This window comes from Leuciscus leuciscus (assembly GCF_965113295.1).
Source record: "Leuciscus leuciscus genome assembly, chromosome: 25".
Taxonomy (NCBI): Eukaryota; Metazoa; Chordata; class Actinopteri; order Cypriniformes; family Leuciscidae; genus Leuciscus; species Leuciscus leuciscus.
The window spans coordinates 30523676-30542806 of NC_138724.1; the positions used below are offsets into that span (position 1 = coordinate 30523676).

The 19131-nt window shown below is 39.0% G+C and overlaps 2 protein-coding genes across 8 annotated transcripts in view; both read left to right on the forward strand.

Moving 5' to 3' along the window:
- Window positions 1-19131, forward strand: part of twf1a (twinfilin actin-binding protein 1a) — a 185670-nt gene that overhangs the window by 106337 nt on the left and 60202 nt on the right. The gene's annotated exons all lie outside the window — the stretch shown is intronic.
- The window catches only part of LOC309491192 (NACHT, LRR and PYD domains-containing protein 12-like), a 293341-nt gene that overhangs the window by 77037 nt on the left and 197173 nt on the right, over window positions 1-19131 (forward strand). For 2 of the 7 annotated variants that reach the window (XM_082160621.1, XM_082160623.1), the window contains exons 1-5: window positions 10136-10291; window positions 11628-11887; window positions 12470-12508; window positions 12747-14568; window positions 14903-15076. The exons of 4 other annotated variants lie outside the window; for them this stretch is intronic. In XM_082160621.1, the coding sequence (XP_082016747.1) occupies window positions 11632-11887; window positions 12470-12508; window positions 12747-14568; window positions 14903-15076 (2291 nt within the window). In that variant the 5' untranslated portion in view covers window positions 10136-10291; window positions 11628-11631. Of the gene's footprint in view, window positions 1-10135; window positions 10292-11627; window positions 11888-12469; window positions 12509-12746; window positions 14569-14902; window positions 15077-19131 lie in introns of those variants that run through there. One more of the 7 variants, XM_082160620.1, reaches the window with a different exon arrangement.

The window sequence follows — 19131 nt, forward strand, 5'->3', positions numbered from 1 at the left end:
ACATTACAGTCTGGATCTGTCCTCTACACCAGGTTCACAAGTTCTCATGTCTTGAGTGTGCCAGATTGCTTCACACCAGGGCAGGGTCTCTCAGTGTGGCGGCGTGGGTATTCGTTCCCCAAAGTATCGAGTATCGATGCAGCGGGAGTTCCCTTTACGAAAGGGAACGTCTCGGGTTACGTATGTAACCCTCGTTCCCTGAGTAGGGAACGAGACGCTGCATCTCTCGGCCACACTTTTCGTGCTCCTGAGAACGACTTGCTTCGACCCTTTAAAAGCTGATACGGCTATGTTCCGTTGCCCTTTTATAGCTTCCGGATCACCGTCACATGCAACGTCACGAGTGACGAGCACCAATCAAGATTGGAATAGTTCCATTACAGACTTCAGAGGCGTCATGCCGAGGGCATTCCCCAAAGTATCGAGTATCGATGCAGCGTCTCGTTCCCTACTCAGGGAACGAGGGTTACATATGTAACCCGAGACGATTTGTTAAACTGTCTCTGTTTGGGGCATTGTATTTTGGGTTGAGAGTCTTTATCATCTCACTGCAAAAAATATATGGTAGGACTAGGAATTAATAAAACAGAACTATACTGACATAAAAACATGCAACTTTTGGTTGCATTTATTTTCATTTGAAAAGACATGATGCTGGACAAAATACAGCAAATTAACCTACCGAAATGCAGAGGCATCTACTGTGGCAAACGGGTGCAAACCCTTTACCACAAACCTAGTCACTGCTCTGTGACATTTGTTTATCCTCACCTCGGTCATTTTATTCTTCCCTGCCTCTGTAAACGGAGTAGCTAGAGGTGCACGACGAGAGCTTGCTGCAGCCTCTGAGCCAGCCAGACTCTGATGGCCGTCATCATCAGATGACGTCATGACACATTTGCAACGAGCGGAACTGATAAGCGGAATCGTTAAGCAGGTACGCTAACGGTTCCAAGGAATCGATTCTTCTAAAGAAGAACCGGTTCTCGGTTCCCATCCCTAGTTTCTTACTCCGTCATTTATGGTCATACAGAAAAAAGAAATATAAAAAAAGAATCTGTGATATTTCTCCTTTTGTATGTGTCCACTTACAATCAAATCAAAACATTGTGCTTTTGTAAAATAAAGAAAATATACAGGGTGTGTGTTCTGCCTCTCCGTCGCGGTGAACTTTTTTTTCTTGAGCACGTCTATAAACTGAAACAAAACTCAGCGAATACTTGTCACACATTTTTGAGCCATATACCTTTATAAACATTTAAGTGTGTACTTTTAAATGATCGGATTCAAAACGAAAACAAATATTCTCTGTTTAAGTAATTTGTATAAAACCAACAAGATGTCCAGCTTCTCAAACGCTTGCTCATTACAGTTAATTTGGCCACGCCCACTCGCGCAAAAGATATTAACATGCAAATCTCCACATGGAACGCGAACTTGCTTATTACCTCAACAACAAAACACTTCACTTCACTTTTCGTCGAGTTTGAAAGACGTGCCTGAGCTTACAATGGATTTAGGCTACCTCAGAAGAAGAAGAATGCGATTTGAAGACAAGAAAGATGTAAGGTAAGAAATTCTTACATATTAGTTTGTTATTGTTGCATAAATGTCACGTTGCAGTTGAACTGTTGCTAGATATATGGGGAATATTACAATATTTAGACCCGTGTTTACTGTTACTGTGTTTGTGGATATCTGCTCAAACGTAGATATGTATATGGTAACCATAATGTTTTATATTTGAGTGCGATCGCGTTTGAATGTATCATATTTTGGATAGCGATCGCGTTTGAATGTATCATATTTTGCAGCGCGATCGCCTTTGAATGTAGGCTATCATATTTTGGATCGCGTTTGAAAGTATCATATTTTGCAGCGCGATCGCGTTTGAATGTATCATATTTTGGATGAAAGCAAAACGCACCAAATGGCTTCATGTTTTTATTATTATCTCATTTCATATCATCATAACGGATGGAAACATTTGAAGTAACATGATAATCAATATATTTTTCTCTAGCTTAGTTGTTACTGAAATCTTTTGGAAGATTTATACTGCTATAGGTTATTTATTGTTATTATTATTTTATCCGGCACTGCGCATATACCTTATGCCTACAAGGCACAACAAACCTGGTGTTCATTATATTATTGTTGGAAACATTTGTGTGTGTGTGTATTCTGTGAATTCTGTAAAAAGCTATTTTAACCAGAAAAATCTAATATTTATTTCCAAAATCGTACAGGCCTTTCTCTTGATATCAGTATGTTCACTTTTTTTTTTTTTTAGGGCCCAGATGCCACTGAGGACTTCAGCATTCACATGAGTCTCTGTACGTGAACATGGTAAAGTGAAAATCTTGGAAATGAAAGGTATGTACAATGTTTTTAGGAATGGCACAAAGGTCTCTGTCTTTGAAGTGCTTTTTTGGCATTTGTTGTGTATCTTTGGATTATGTTGTGTTGTAAATAAATCCAAACAATTTAAAAGCCATTCTTTTTTAAATCTCCTCATTTACAGTATTGTGCAAGGTTGCTCTGAATGACAGGGCCTGATCGCTCCTAATAGGGCCGTTAAGGGAGGTTCTTTGTCTTTCTCAGGTGTGAAAAGCTTACATATTAATGAGCTCCCGCATAAAGCTTTTTCACACAACCCATATGAAAAAAACCTGCATGGTTCATAGCAACCATATATCTTCCTTACTTAAATCAGCCAGAATTACCTTCTGTGTTTCATATAAGGCCAATACATGTCCTATACAAAATCAGACCGATTATGGCCCATTTCATACTAAATAGCACACATATAACTTATAGGGGATTTTTGCGTCATATATGAATACTGTTAAAAGACTTATATGAGTTTTACATGACAAAAGTATGCAAATGTGTATGGTATTAGTAGAAATATATAAAATTCTTATATAAATAATTTAAAGTTCTTATATTGAATCATATGCTATTCAAATTAAAGTCATATAGAATTTATACACATTTTGTGTCATTTGTTTATGTTTCATACAGATTTCATGTTTTGATGACCAACATCTGATTCACTTATATGCAGTTGGCAAATTTTTAAAGGGATACTCCACTTTAAAATGAAAATTCTGTCATCATATACTCACCCTCATGTTGTTTCAATCCTTTATGAATTTCTTTCTTCTGCTGAACAGAAAGGAAGATATTTAGAAGAATGTCAGTAACCAGATAGTTTCTGGTCTCATTGACTTCCATTGTATATTTTTTTTCCTTATATGGAAGTCAATGAGACCAGAAACTGTCTGGTTACTGACATTCTTCTAAATATCTTCCTTTCTGTTCAGCAGAAAAAAGAAATTCATACAGGTTTGAAACAACATGAGGGTGAATATATGATGACAGACCTTTATGAAGACAGTTCATTTTCCTACAGGATTTGAAAGAGCAGTTATAAAGCAATGACATTGTAAGACCGTGTATTTACATTATTTGTGAACTGTAGGAGCCTGTTGTTTGTGAACAAATCATAACATATTATTGCAAATGAACAAAGTTGAGTCAAATATGTTTCTAGAACAGTGATTAAAATGTTAAAAATTGGCTGGAATATGTTTTTGTATATGTGACATGAACTCTGGTGGTGATGCACTCTAAAAACTTTTAATATGATTTACTAAATTTTTTGGTTAAACATTTTTACGCTTAGAATTGATTAGATTTTTAAGCAGTGAAATCAATTACATACACTGTATTAACTGAGTAAATGTAAGTGAAACAAATTAAATAGATCTGAGTAACTGCATTTAACAAATAAAATTGAATAGAAATAATTGGGGGGGGGGAAACATTTAAAAACAAATATTTATGAGTAATATTAACTGTGTTTATATGCCAGTAATATTAACTTTTTTATTTCCTCTAAACCTTTGTAAAAATATTCCATGCAACCACCGGTATAACTACATGACATAGGCCTTTATTGTCGATGAGTGCAGCAATACAGCATATTTTATAAAATTTTTAACACAGATACAATATTGCCTACATTTAAACTCATGTAAGAAACATTTTCTAAGTAAAAATTAAACATTTAGGCCTAAACATTCAAGTAATTCAAGTGTAATCAAGCTGATTATACAGTATATACAGTAACCATGATTGACTACAGGCATAAGGCTTGACTTAGGACAAGATAAGAACAAGCATGAGTTAAGTAAAGCCTTATACTGATTAGTAAACTGCACTGTGTTTTATACACGTCCATGCTGGACATTCATATTAAATTAGCATTATTTTCCTATGTTTTTACATCATGAAAATCTATATGGCTTCAGTTGTATGTAGGACATATATGACATAATATGATTAAAAATATACTAATATTATACAATTTATATATGTGGTTTTTGCAGCATATATGTCCCTTATAATATTCTGTTGGAACATATAAGAATCACGGGAGTTTTTAGCAAACCTTTTCCATATGGGAAAACACGTCGTAATTTTTTTAAATCAATATATTGTCTTATCTGAATGAGCAGTCAGGGTGATTTTCACATAGTTTTGGAGCAAATATTCTAGGCTACGTCATACAATTTTCAAAAGTCTTGTGAAGAAATAATCAGTATGGGTTTCATGGCCTTATTTCAGTGAGAATTTTTTTTTTTGTATTTTCACAAACCACGCATAAATGTCATTATCTCAAAACTACAAACTTTTACATGCTGCTGATATATTATTGTAGCAGAGTTTGTGCTGAATACAGTGTAATTAGACTTTAGCCATGAAAATGTCACTAGTAACAGAAATAACCAGAAATGTCAGAGCATGTCAGAACACCTCCAGGGCCCAGAAAACAGCTCAGACCTCAGAGGGTTAATGCATTAACTAATATTTACTAAAAATGTGCACTACAGTTGTTACAATATTATTAATCTTTGTTAATGTTAGTTCATTAAAATACAGCTGTTAATTGTTAGCTCAAGTCCATTTAATAATGTTAACAGATACAACTTTAGATTTTTATAATGTATAACTGTTGAGATTAATATGAACTATTTTTCAACATTAGTTAATGTTTTTTATCAAATTAAATCTTATTGTAAAGTGTAACCAAAATAATTTTGTATATTAGAAATATAAATGGTTTATTTTTATTATGTTAAATTATTATTTTATATAATAAGGACCACCACCTTCAGCTAAACCTTGTGAAGAGATGCTTGTGGTCCCGGCCGACCCAACACTTCATCATAACTTCTCCACTCAGCTGTAGGTTCATCATCCAGAACTCATCAGGGTCAGTCAGGAACCTTGGAGTTGTAATTGATGATCAACTGAACTCCACAGATCACACTGCTAGAACTGCCTGGTCCTGCAGATCTGCCTTATACAACATTAGGAGGATCAGACCCTTCCTATCAGAGCTACACAACTCCTCGTCCAAGCGCTTGTTCTATCCAGACTGGACTATTGTAATGCTCTCTCCTTCCAGCATCAGTCAAACCTCTCACACTGATCCAGAGTGTGTGTGTGAGTGTGTGTGTGTGTGTGTGTGTGTGTGTGTGTGTGTGTGTGTGTGTGTGTGTGCGTGCGTGTGTGTGTGTGTGTGTGTGTGTGTGTGTGTGTGTGTGTGTGTGTGAGTGAGTGAGTGTGTGTGTGTAAACCTCTCACACTGAACCAGATGCTGCAGCTAGAGTGTGTGTGTGTGTAAACCTCTCACACTGATCCAGATGCTGCAGCTAGAGAGTGTGTGTGTGTGTGTGTGTGTGTGTGTGTGTGTGTGTGTGTGTGTGTGTGTGTGTGTGTGTGTGTGTGTAAACCTCTCACACTGAACCAGATGCTGCAGCCAGAGTGTGTGTGTGTGTGTGTGCAGGGGTCTCAAGTTTTGAAGACAGGCAAGAGTGACATTCCCCCCCGTCAGGGGGTCAAAAGGGGTTGGTTGGATGGGTCGCAGGAATGGGGGTGTTTCATTAATAATATTATTATTAGTGTTTTTGTTGTTGTTATTAATAATTGCTCAGATACCAAATACAAAGTATTTTTTCAATTTCCGCGTGTGTGTGTGTGTGTGAGAGAGACAGAGAGAGATTATGACTGGTGTTGTTTATTGTAAGTGTTTGTTGCCTTTTTGGACTTGTTGCCTTCCACCTGCACTCTTCCTCTGTCTCTTCCTCTAATGGGTCTACCCTATTCGCCACCTTCTCTGGGACAGCATCCTCTAACCTGGCCTTTTTAGGACACTCTCCTCTCAGGGCGAATGAGAGGACGCTTAATTGCTTTTTACCTGACATCTTTGAGAGACAGATGCAATGATTAATGCATCCATGGCCTGTATATAATTATAAAATATGACATGATTTTAAAAGTGACCTATAACATTGACTATGCAATACACTTGAATTTATTTAGTGCTTATAAAATTATTAAGCCTATTTTGGAGAGAGATGTTTATAATGTGACAATATGTCAGTCATTGTGTGATAACGAAAATATGACTAGGCCTAGACTACTTGTTCTGAGCAGGTGTTGCTCAGTGAACAGGCTGTACAACTGTAGGCTAAGTTACAGACACTCATGAAAAACTGATGAGCTGGGAAACATTCTCTAACAGCAGTCAAGTTGTCACTGTTTGTGTCAAACAAATTGTGAATTTGTTGTAACATTAAAACAGGAGATCATGACTTACTTTGTGCTCAGTAATGCTCGGAGCTCGGAGTGGTTTCCACTTTCCAGTCTGTGGGTGAACGAAATTTTCGGAAGACGTTGTCGCAGAATCACATGAACAATTCCAGCATATATGCTTTTTTTTTCCATTGGTTGTTGCGTTTAATCTTACCCAGATACAATAGTGCTATTTTCTGATTGGCTATTGTGTAGCCCCTTTCTTTTTTTGATTGGCTGATAAGACGCGCTTGATTCCTGCCAGTTCCACAGTGAGAGCGGCGCGGCCAGATACATTTTGGGCGCTGCGGCATATTCAATATATTATAAATATTTGTTCCGCCTGAGAAATACAATGTGTGGCGGGAGTGCGTGACAAAAGACTGAAATGAGTGACTGTCACGCTCAATGCGTGACACTTGAGAGCCCTGTGTGTGTGTGTGTGTGTGTGTGTGTGTGTGTGTGTGTGTGTGTGTGTGTGTGTGTGTGTAAACCTCTCACACTGAACCAGATGCTGCAGCCAGAGTGTGTGTGTGTGTGTGTGTGTGTGTGTGTGTGTGTGTGTAAACCTCTCACATTGAACCAGATTCTGCAGCCAGAGTGTGTGTGTGTGTGTGTGTGTGTGTGTGTGTGTGTGTGTGTGTGTGTGTGTGTGTAAACCTCTCACACTGAACCAGATGCTGCAGCCAGTGTGTGTGTGTGTGTGTGTGTGTGTGTGTGTAAACCTCTCACACTGAACCAGATGCTGCAGACAGAGTGTGTGTGTGTAAACCTCTCACACTGATCCAGACGCTGCAGCCAGAGTGTGTGTGTGTGTGTGTGTGTAAACCTCTCACACTGAACCAAATGCTGCAGCCAGAGTGTGTGTGTGTGTGTGTGTGTGTGTGTGTGTGTGTGTAAACCTCTCACACTGATCCAGACGCTGCAGCTAGAGAGTGTGTGTGTGTGTGTGTGTGTGTGTGTGTGTGTGTGTGTATAAACCTCTCACACTGATCCAGATGCTGCAGCCAGAGTGTGTGTGTATAAATCTCTCACACTGATCCAGACGCTGCAGCCTAAGTGTGTGTGTGTGTGTGTGTGTGTGTGTGTGTGTGTATAAACCTCTCACACTGATCCAGATGCTGCAGCCAGAGTGTGTGTGTGTGTTTGTAAACCTCTCACACTGATTGCACTGGTTGCCAGTTGCCGCTCGCATCAAATTCAAGTCTGTGACGTTTGCCTACAGAACAACCACTGGCTCTGCTGCCTCTTACCTAAACTCATTACTCCAGACTTATGTGCCATCCAGAAACTGTCTTGTGGTGCATCATCTCAAAGAGGCACTAAATCTCTTTCTCTGACCTTTACCTGGACTGTTCCTGCTGGAGGAATGATCTAACTCAACCAGAGCTGATGAGTCCGAGGCCACTTTCAAGAAACCGCTGAATACGCATCTTTTCAGCAACACTTGATCACTTGAACACTTTCGGCAAAGACTGAGATCCTTCTCAGTTTAATCTAACGCCGTACATGTTTGTTTTTGTTTTTTTTAAGTGTTGCCAAAAGTGTTCAAGTGATCAAGTGATGAACAAGGTGCATAGCACTTGCATACTGTTGTCCTGCTGTTAGATGAACTGCCTCTATTGTTCTCATTTGTCACATAAATGAGGATAAAAGTGGTTACTTTGGATAAAAGTGTCTTCATAAATGTAAATGTATTATTTTATATATTTTTTTAAAGTATCCTAAAATAGTCTTAATCCGAGTTAAATACAAAAAATAATATATTTTAATACACATGCACCAAATATATATTATTATTATTTTAAACTATTTTTATAAATTTAGTTCTGATTTTGTTTGATTGCACTTCTTATTTACTTTTTAATTTTATTTCTAATATTTACAATATCCTATAATAATAAAAAAATAAAATTATGCTAACATGATTTTATTCCTAATTATATCCTATATTGTTTACTTTTTTTATTTATTTTATTTTATTTCTTTTTAAATTTTATTCAATTTTACTTCTTATTTCTGTTTAAATTTGATTTCTTCTTATATTTATTAGGAATAAAAAGTTTATATTTATTATTTAAAATGATTATTTTTATATTTTTATTTCTAATTTTATATATAATTTTATTTCAATACAATTTTTTATTCTATTCTTAAAATAGATAACGGCGACGAGCTGACGGCCGATTTCCTGTACAACGAGGTTCATCCGAAGCAACACAAGAGTCAGCGGCAAACATCAGAAGGACTAGCCGAGGAAGGTCTTTTCCAGGCGGGGTATATGAGCACTGAGCGCCCGGAGATCACCTGGATCTCACAACTCCGAAAACGTCGGATAAAATTTTAAAATAGGCGCTATCTTTATAAATAAACCTGAGCTTTAATCAACTACATTCTCGACAGAAAAATTCTTAAAACTACATTTCGTGACACAATAACAGCAGTATTTTTAAATTATGCAGGGTTTCTCCTCTGCTATTGATGCTTGCTGGTTGGTGCGAGATGCATTCTGGGATACCTGGCTGTCTCAAGTCCGCAAAAGTCACCTCTCGATGCATCCTCGATAAAAGGGGCGGATCAAGAACACATCCAGGGATTTGAACTGGACTTGGCTAGATGTTAAAGGGTAACTAAACCCTAAACAACTTTTTTTAGTTAATGATCTGTAAGAATGGGGCTTTATTAGTGCTGTTCATTGATTCGAGTAACTTTTTTGACATTTGGGTATAAAGTGTTTTAATTCTACAATCTATGGTGTAAAAACATCTGAGTGCTGCCCTCTTGAGGTTGAACGGTGGCTACTGCAGTTAAATGTATCTATTGGATGTTTGCGGTACTACGTGACGTAAGCGTTACTACGTGACATAAGCAGGTTCCAGCTCACCACGCCCTTGGTACAAGCTAGCGTAGATTTATCTGTATTTAGTACAGTGGTCAGGAGGGTACGTAGGTGTAGTGTTGCTGGTTGCAACAGCACAGCTGGACTGCATAGCTTTCCAGCTGATAAGGAAGGAGTGAGTTCCCGCTTAGAGCTCAAGTGGCGGAGCGGCGTCTTGATGTGAGTGGTCATTTATATTTGAATCACAATTTATGGTTAGGCTAAAGTTAATCCTCTGGGGTCGACAAACGCGCAGGCGCATTTTGCTGGATTTTTTCACATAGTGGCAAAATATGAATATGCCTACAGAGAGCGCTCGCTATTGACATCAACTCGATAAAACTCATCAGATGCATGTACTTTACGTCGTCTTGCAACCCTGTGAGTCACTCTCCATTTTAGAGTCTGACAGCAGGTCTCAGGTGCACGCCCCCCCGCTCAGCCCCGCCCTCGGTTCATCCCCTCTATCTCTGCTGGGGTCTGCCCACTTTTCCAGCATTTTTCAAATATTGCCAGTGGGTGGAGTCAGGCTCTGACCAGGGGTTTAGTTACCCTTTAACTTTGATTTGGAACAGTACTTGGGCAAAGACTGATGACGTTTCACAAGTCCACAAGAACACAAGTACGGACAAGAATGCATATTGAGAAACGGTGACAGTTCTTCATGAGAACACGGAAGTGAAAGGAAGTTCAGTGCTTTTGATGATCAAGGTGCCATTTCAGAGGAGGACAAAGAAACATCTGCAAATACTGTCATAATTCAAGGTAAGTTAGTGTAAGGACCACCCATTGGCCCAATGACGGAGTCCAACTCCAACAAATAGTGATTTCTGAAAAATGGAGAATGAATCAAGATGTAACATTTATTTGTCAGGTAAAATGTATCATGCCAATTACACAAGTGATTAAAAGCCAATTCAGAAATAATAAATACATGACATCAATTACTCAAAGATGACTCTAAAAGTAAGCAATGCATTCCTGACAGAGACACACAGTGGTGTGTGTCCAGTCCTGGTCCAGTCCAACAGGAAAACACTGAAACAGCACTGTATGGGGGATGATCCTGGTAAAATGTCCAAAAGATTGCTCTGTCACCTAGCCTTAAAAACCCAGACCAGAACAAAAGGGTTGTCCCAATATTTTTGGGTCAATTCATGTACCCCAGGGGGTAGCACCTGGTTTCGGGAGATATCTTGAAGAGACATCACCCAACGAGGAGAACAGGATTCTCCTAAGTTCTCAATCTTTCTCATTAAACCAATGACTGCAATGAAATTAAGACCATTTACCAATCGCACTTAAACACTTAAAATGATACCAAACATGAAAACAATAGATTCACAAGATACATCATATGTGATACATAGACATTCTTAGTGAACTTTTGGTGACTTGACTCAGGTGGAGAGGCAGGGTGGAGGGAGAGGGGGATGTAGAGATAAGGAAGGAGAAACCTTTGGACAGGACAATGTCCTGTGCTCTGTCTTTGCTATCTTGTGTCCAGGGTGCGTTTTATGGCTTTATTGCAGGGTGAGTTTTGTCTTAGCAGGAAAATCAGTTCTTACATTAGGAAATATCTTAACTTACTGACCAAAGTTTAAGTGTCATGTTTCCAGTGATCACAGAAGATTCATACAACTTAACTAATATAGCTTTAATGCATTTTACAAGTCTGAAAAAAGGCTCTGAGTGTTGTTATTATTCACAATAACTATTGTAACTTTTATTATGTTCAGTGTCACATTATTGTTTTTATTCCAGTCTGGTCTGAATTGTAAAAGACAAGTCTTCCAAGAAGAGAATGACAAAATGTGAAAGTACTTCTGAAATCTAATCATGTTGAGACTCAATAATCACCAACATTCAGCTGAATATATCATAAACAATAATCTACTAATGAGCTAATGACTATTAAACTTAATAACAACCTGAAGAATTAGTTTTAGACATTAATTTTTTTTTAAAATGCTTCATAATGGTTGACCTAGCCACAATGTCATTTCGATATACACATTTATTTGCACATACTGCATAGATATCTGCTATAAAAAGCAACTATTTAAATATTTTTTTTCCTTTTCTCAAATACTCCATAAAGGACAATGGCAACTGTTTTAGAGCTGCTTCAAGATACTCTAGAAGACCTGGAAAAAGACAATCTGAAGAAATTTAGGAGTCGCTTAAAACAAGAGGGACCCATTGGAGCTGGTAAACTGGAGGATGCTGGTGTCACTGATATAGTGGATATAATGATGGAGCGTTTTGGAGCAGAAAAAGCTGTGAAAAAAACACTGAACATCCTGAAGAAGATGAACCAGAACCGGCTGGCTGAAGAGTTACAGAACAACTACACTGGCGGTAATAAAGGAAAGAACAGAAAACGAGAGGCAGCATAGGTTCATAGAAATATATATTCAGATTATTTTCAAAGATTCTTATGTTCACCAAGGCTGAATTTAATTATCAAAAATAGTTAAAATATTGTGAAATATTACAATTTACATTAACATTAACTTTTCTTTTTGAATATCTTTTTTTAAAAACTGAAGTAATAGAGAAAGAGAGGCAGCATAGATTCATAGAAATGTATATAAGTTTTTTTTTTGTTTTTTTTTTTTAAAGAGGATTCTTATGTTCACCAAGGCTGCATTTATATGATCAGCAATAGTTACAATATTTTGAAACATTACAATTTAAAACAATTGTTTTCTATTTAAATCCCGTTGCCATAAAAGTAAGTTTCAAAGCTGAATTTTCAGCATCATTACTCCAGTCTTCAGTGTCACATGATCCTTCAGAAATCATTCTAATATGAGGATTTATTTAATAGTTTAATAGCTGTGTTGCTTTAATGAAGTGTGGAGACACGATGCAGTGCCTTTTTTAGGATACTTTGATGAACATAAAGTCTCATTTCATTCTCTCTCTTCACTGTGCAAGAATCATCAGAAGCTGCTGAGAAACACACAAGAAAACAAGGTGAATTAACTTTACCCCTCCTTACCTTACAGTGGGATCAGAAATTATTTCAGCATGTTTGATCTATATTGATTTAGTACACAACATAACTGCTTTCAGTGCTATGAATTTAAATACCATATGTCTGCTCTAGTTGATTTTGATGAAAATCATGCTAATGTGAAAAACCTTTTGCATTTCATTTTTGTATGTTGTTTTGTTCACACATTTTCCTGTTTATTTATATTTTGCATAACAGATGATTTCTGGCTGCAGGAATTCTTGAAAACTCACAAATTGAACATGAAGGAGAAAGTAGAACAAATTTTTGAGGGTAAAAAGGAAAATGAAGCACATCTCAAGGATGTTTTCACAGAACTCTTCATTACGGAGGGGGATCTTAGAGAAGTAAATCAAGAACATGAGATTCTGCAGATTGATAAAGCCATTAAACCTCATAAATCACAGAACAGGCCAATTAAATGCAATGATGTATTTAGTCTGAACAAAAATAAGAAAAAAAAGATTGTTCTGACAAAAGGCATTGCTGGCGTTGGAAAAACTGTCTCAGTGCACAAGTTCATTCTGGACTGGGCAGAAGGAGAAGCCAATCAGGATATAGACTGTGTTTTCTTTCTTCCATTCCGAAAGATGAACTGCATTAAAGTCAGAGAGATCAGTCTGCATGAGTTTCTACAGAGATTTAATCCAGAACTGAAGAAACTGGAAACAGCAAAGATATGTAAGATATTTAGTTGTAAGCTTGCGTTTATCTTTGATGGACTGGATGAGAGTCGACTCCCTTTGGATTTTGACAGTGGAATGGTGACGAGTGTTGAGGAGCGATCATCTGTAGATGAACTATTTACAAGTCTGGTAAATGGGTCTCTGCTTACATCAGCTCACATCTGGGTAACCTCACGACCAGCAGCAGCCAATCAGATCCCTCCTGAGTATGTAGGGTTGTTCACAGAGGTGCGAGGATTCACTGACCAGCAGAAGGAGGAGTATTTCAGAAAGAGAATCAAAGATGAGACTCAGGCCTCCAGAATGATCTCACACATTAAGAAATCTCGTAGTCTCTACATCATGTGCTACATTCCCGTGTTCTGTTGGATCACAGCCACTGTTCTTCAGGACATCCCCATTGAGAACGATGCAGAAAACATCAACACAACACTCACTGAAATGTACATCCACTTCCTGCTGATACAGATGAACATGAAGAGCCAGAAGCATGACAGAAAAACAGAAAGAGTCCATACCAAGCTCTTAGATTCCAATAAAACAATGATTTTGAAGTTAGCTAAGCTGGCTTTTGAACAGCTGAAGAAGGAAAACATAGTGTTCAGTGAGGAAGAACTGACAGCATGTGGTATTGATGTGAATGAAGATTTTGAATCCACAGGAATGCTGACTGAGATCTTTCAGCAAGAAGCTGGACTTCATGAGATGAAGGTCTTCTGCTTCGTGCATCTGAGTGTTCAAGAGTTCCTCGCTGCAGTGCACGTGTTCCTCTGCTACCTGGACAAGAACATGGACGAGCTGCAGTTTTTCTCTGAAGAAACACAATTCAAATTCAGGCCTGACAACATCGACAAGCCAGACAAAAATATTGCTTTACATGATTTACTAAAGAAGGCTGTTAAGAAAGCAATGCAAAGTCAGAAAGGACATTTAGACCTGTTTGTACGGTTTCTGCTGGGCATTTCACTGGAATCGAATCAGAAACTGCTCAGCGGCCTGTTCACACACAGTGAAGACAGCAAAGACAGCGTCACAGAAATAACCAAACACATTAAAGAACAATTACAAAGCTATAAGAACATATCACCTGAAACTTCAGTCAACCTGTTCTACTGCTTACTGGAGCTCAATGACAATTCATTATATACAGAAATACAAAAATACTTCAGATCATCTCCAGAAAGAAGTCTCTCGTCTTCCATGTGCTCATTGATGGCTTACGTACTGCTGATGTCAGAGGAGGTGCTGGATGAGCTCAACCTGAGGAGGTACAAGACACCACGGGGAGTCCACATGAATCTTCTGCCAGCTGTGAGATGCTGCAGAAAAGCAGAGTAAGTAACTTGCTGTTTAATCAAAGTTTTTTAATTCTGAAAATCAAATTTTAGCATACGATGCAGAGAGAAGTATCATGTTTTAACTGATTTTAGAGAGTAAAGTCTGCATTTACTAAAATGGATTTACTAAACAGTGATTTTATAGAAATCATTTTGAACGTTATTTTCACTTGACTGTCACATCAGTTCCAGAATATATGACATTTATATTTTTGCAGAAAGCTTGAATGTTCACAAAGAACATGACATAACATATCACTGTTACTACAAACACTGTTCCTACAAGATGAACACACAATTCATGCCATGGACAAATGTCCTGTTTTTACAGACTCTCCTCCTGTTCTCTCGATGACACCTGCTGTGAAACTGTGGCTTTGGCCCTGCAGACATCAAACTCTCTGATAGAGCTGGACATGAGTCACAATCCTAACCTGAAGGATTCAGGAGTGAAGCTGCTCTCTGATGGACTGAAGAGCACACACTGTCAGCTGAAGATATTGAGGTTTGAGATTCATTCTTATACAGCACCCACCTCAGTTTTTCATCCACTACAAACAGAGTATGACATTATAAAACGCTTAACATGAAAATGCTTAACATGCCTTAATGCTCAAAGACAGTGATTTTAATATATCAAACTCAGTACACACCATATTGATGGTGCTTAATATATACAGGCAAGCAGATGAATCCAGAATTTGAATACTATGCTCTTAATTGCATGTTAATTGTTTTTCTTTATAATTGTTTCCTATGAGGAAATAATTTACATGAAACCTTGAATGAATGAATGAATGAAACCTTTATTGCCCCGAGGGGAATTTGTTTTGCACTCAAGGGAGCCACATTGAACATTAACACAGATAACATAGAAGATACAGTAAAGCAACAACACAGCAATGGTGATAACATACAATCATCAATCCAATCACTAAAATGAATCAATTAAATAAATAATCAATAATACACATTTAAAAATGTCTATGTGCCTGTGTCTGATCTGTTCAGTAACTGAATGATCCTTGGCACAAATGATGTAATGGCACGTTTGGTTTTTGTTAGGGGCATTCGAAATCTACGTCCATCTACATCTATGAGCAAAGTGGGTGGGATGGATCATCCAGTATCCTCAGAGCCAAATTGAGGGTATACTGGTCTGTGAGATTGGAGATGCTTTTAACATCAGATCCAGTAATTTTTCTGCCCATTTTAGTCACCTTGTCCAGCATTTTCCTGTTCTGTCCCTTGAATAGTAACAGGTTGCAGTGGAGGGGGCCCACTTTGCACATTGCGGGTTCATCTATTTGCCTGTACATTGTATATTTTATTAATAAAGTGTATCACTGTAAGCAAGATGATGATGATGATTAAGTCAATGAAGCATGTATTTCAATAGGGATGTTTTCTCCCCATTATGCCCATGCATGACAGATGGCGTCAAATCTTGCTGTACGTTTCTAAGATAAACAAAGTGCCATTTCTCTGTTAGTAGTTAATCTGACCGTATTATATCATACAACAAATTGTGCAAATCAAATAGTGTGTATATATATATATTAACTTTTATTGAAATTAACTTTTTCACTCACCGGCCAATTTGGCTAAAAAAAAAAGTATGTTACCGGCCATTCAGAACTTCTACTAGCCAAAAAGAAATAAACCAGATTAACTATGTCACAGCTATGTATATATAGTCTTCATATAGCTCCCTATTTTAGAGGTTGCATTCCAGATGACTGTGGAGATTAGTTTCCTCTCAAAGTGGCCAACATTTTTCGGAACGACTTAGTGACACGATTTTTTGCATGTGCAAATTCATTATTTCAAGTGCAGGCGCATGGCAAGTGCGCTCAAAATGAAAGCACATTTTTCCAGGCCCGCCTATGCCGCGACCAGATTTACATTTACATTTACATTTACATTTAGTCATTTAGCAGACGCCCTTATCCAAAGCGACTTACAAATTAGGACTAAGTTCAGCGAGTCATCATAAAGAGGCAAAAGCAACAACAACGCAGGAAGTGCTCAAAATACGAAGTTCAGGTATTATTCAGAGTAGCATAAGCCTGATAAGTGATGTTTCAAAGGGAAAGGATTTTTTTTTTTTTTTTTTCTATAAGGTTAAGTGCTCACGGAAGAGATTGGTTTTCAGCTGTTTTTTGAATGTTGTCAGGGATTCTGCATTCCGGATGAGGGTGGGGAGAGCGTTCCACCAGCATGGAACTGTAAATGAGAATGTTCTGGAAAGTGATTTTGTGGCTTTCTGTGATGGAACCACGAGACGTCGCTCGTTGACCGATCGTAGGTGTCTGGTAGGGATGTAGACTCGTAGGAGTGAGTGAAAGTAGGAGGGAGCTGAGCCTGTGATAGTTCTGTAAGCAAGCGTCAGTGCCTTGAACTTGATGCGAGCAGCTAGAGGTAGCCAGTGCAGAGAGATGAACAGAGGAGTGACGTGGGCCCTCTTGGGCTCGTTGAAGACAAGACGAGCTGCAGCATTCTGGATCATCTGTAGGGGTTTGGTCGCACATGCTGGGAGTCCAGCCAGAAGGGCATTGCAGTAGTCAAGCCTAGAGATGACCAGGGCCTGGACGATAAGTTGTGTTGCATGCTCAGTTAGGAAAGGCCTGATCTTCCTGATGTTGTGCAGTGCAAACCTGCATGATCGAGCTGTCTTTGAAATGTGATCTGTGAAGGTCAGCTGGTCATCAAACGTTACTCCAAGATTTCTGACCGATCTTGATGGGGTGATTAATGATGACTCTAGCTGGATGGTGAAGTCGTGCTGTAGAGACGGATTGGCAGGGAGGACGAGAAGCTCAGTCTTTGCCAGGTTGAGCTGCAGGTGGTGTTCCTTCATCCATGTGGAGATGTCCGCCAGACAGCTTGAGACCCGTGCAGCTACTGTGGGATCATCTGGTTGAAAGGAGAGGAAGAGCTGTGTGTCATCAGCATAGCAGTGGTAGGAAAAACCGTGTGCCTGTATGATGTGTCCCAGTGATGTGGTGTAGATGGAGAAGAGGAGGGGACCAAGAACTGAACCCTGGGGAACCCCTGTGGTCAGCTGATGTGCTCTGGATACCTCGCCTCTCCATGCGACCTTGAAGGACCTACCTGTGAGATAGGACTCAAACCAGTGGAGTGAAGTTCCTGTGATGCCCAGTGATGAGAGGGTGGACAGAAGGATCTGATGATTCACTGTGTCGAAGGCAGCAGACAGATCCAGGAGAATGAGGACTGAAGATTTGGAAGCAGCTTTTGCGATCCGTAGGGCTTCTGTGACTGACAGTAATGCAGTCTCAGTTGAATGTCCTTTCTTGAAGCCAGATTGGTTGACATCCAGCTGGTTGTTTAGAGACAAGAAGGATGTTAGTTGGTTGAAGACAGCTCTTTCAAGTGTCTTCGCAATGAATGGTAGGAGAGAGATAGGTCTGTAATTCTCTACCAATGATGTGTTTAGCGTTGGTTTTTTGAGCAGTGGAGTAACCCGAGCCTGCTTGAATGCTGTAGGGAAGGTGCCAGTGTGGAGGGATGAGTTGATGATGTGTGTGAGTGATGGTAGAAGTGTGGGAGAGATGGCTTGTAGAAGGTGTGAGGGGATGGGGTCAAGCGGGCAGGTGGTAGGGTGACTGGAGAGGAGAAGTGTAGATACTTCTTCCTCGGTTAGCGAAGAAAAGGAGGACAGAGGGGTATTGGCTGTGGAAGGGGTCGGTCTGGGTTCCTGTGTGTGTGGACCAGATGAGTGGACCAGATGAGAACATCTCAACTTTTCAGAATTCCGCAAGCTCACGCAGGTCATGGTTGCATAGCAATGACAGACGCAAGCGCTTGTAGAAAGAAGGAGATCGCGACGCGGCCGCGCTTTCCATGTGTTTTTAGGCGCGATAAGTGAACGGCCCCTTACACAGTACCTATGACACGTCTTTTCTATTGAAGCCAGAATATTGCCATATTTCAGACGTACAGTTCTTTTTAGGCACAGGTTCTTCACTGTTGTCATTTTCCTCGCTTGTCTCTACTACTGCCATTAGTTTTTATTTTCCACTCTCTGCTCTGAGCCACTAGGTTCCCCTTTGGGCCCGATCTAGCCAATAGCATAATAGCACCTACTGGGGAGGTGGGAATAAAGATAGTAAGGCCCCATTTGATTGGTCGAATTTGGATAAACAACATATGCATGCATGCATCACACAAATGCTTGGCATATAAAATCAATGCAATTTATCGCACCTCTCTGCGATACAGATATCTCATATATTATTATCGCGATAACGATAATTTTTCGATATATTGTGCAGCCCTACTTACTATTATGAGTGGAAATGTCTTACCTTAAAAATCTTCTCATCTTCAAATCGCAGTCTTCTAATTCTTCTGAGGTAAATCCAAGGTAAACAGCACAGCACAAAGACAGTCTCGACGAAAAGCAGAGAAGTACGTTACTGTAGTCTCTGATTCTTTGTTTTGAGGTAATGAGGGCGTTTACAGGCCCGCATAGACTATTTGCATGTCAAACGCTTGTGCGCGCGTGGGTGTGGTCACATTAGAGTTAATAAGCTC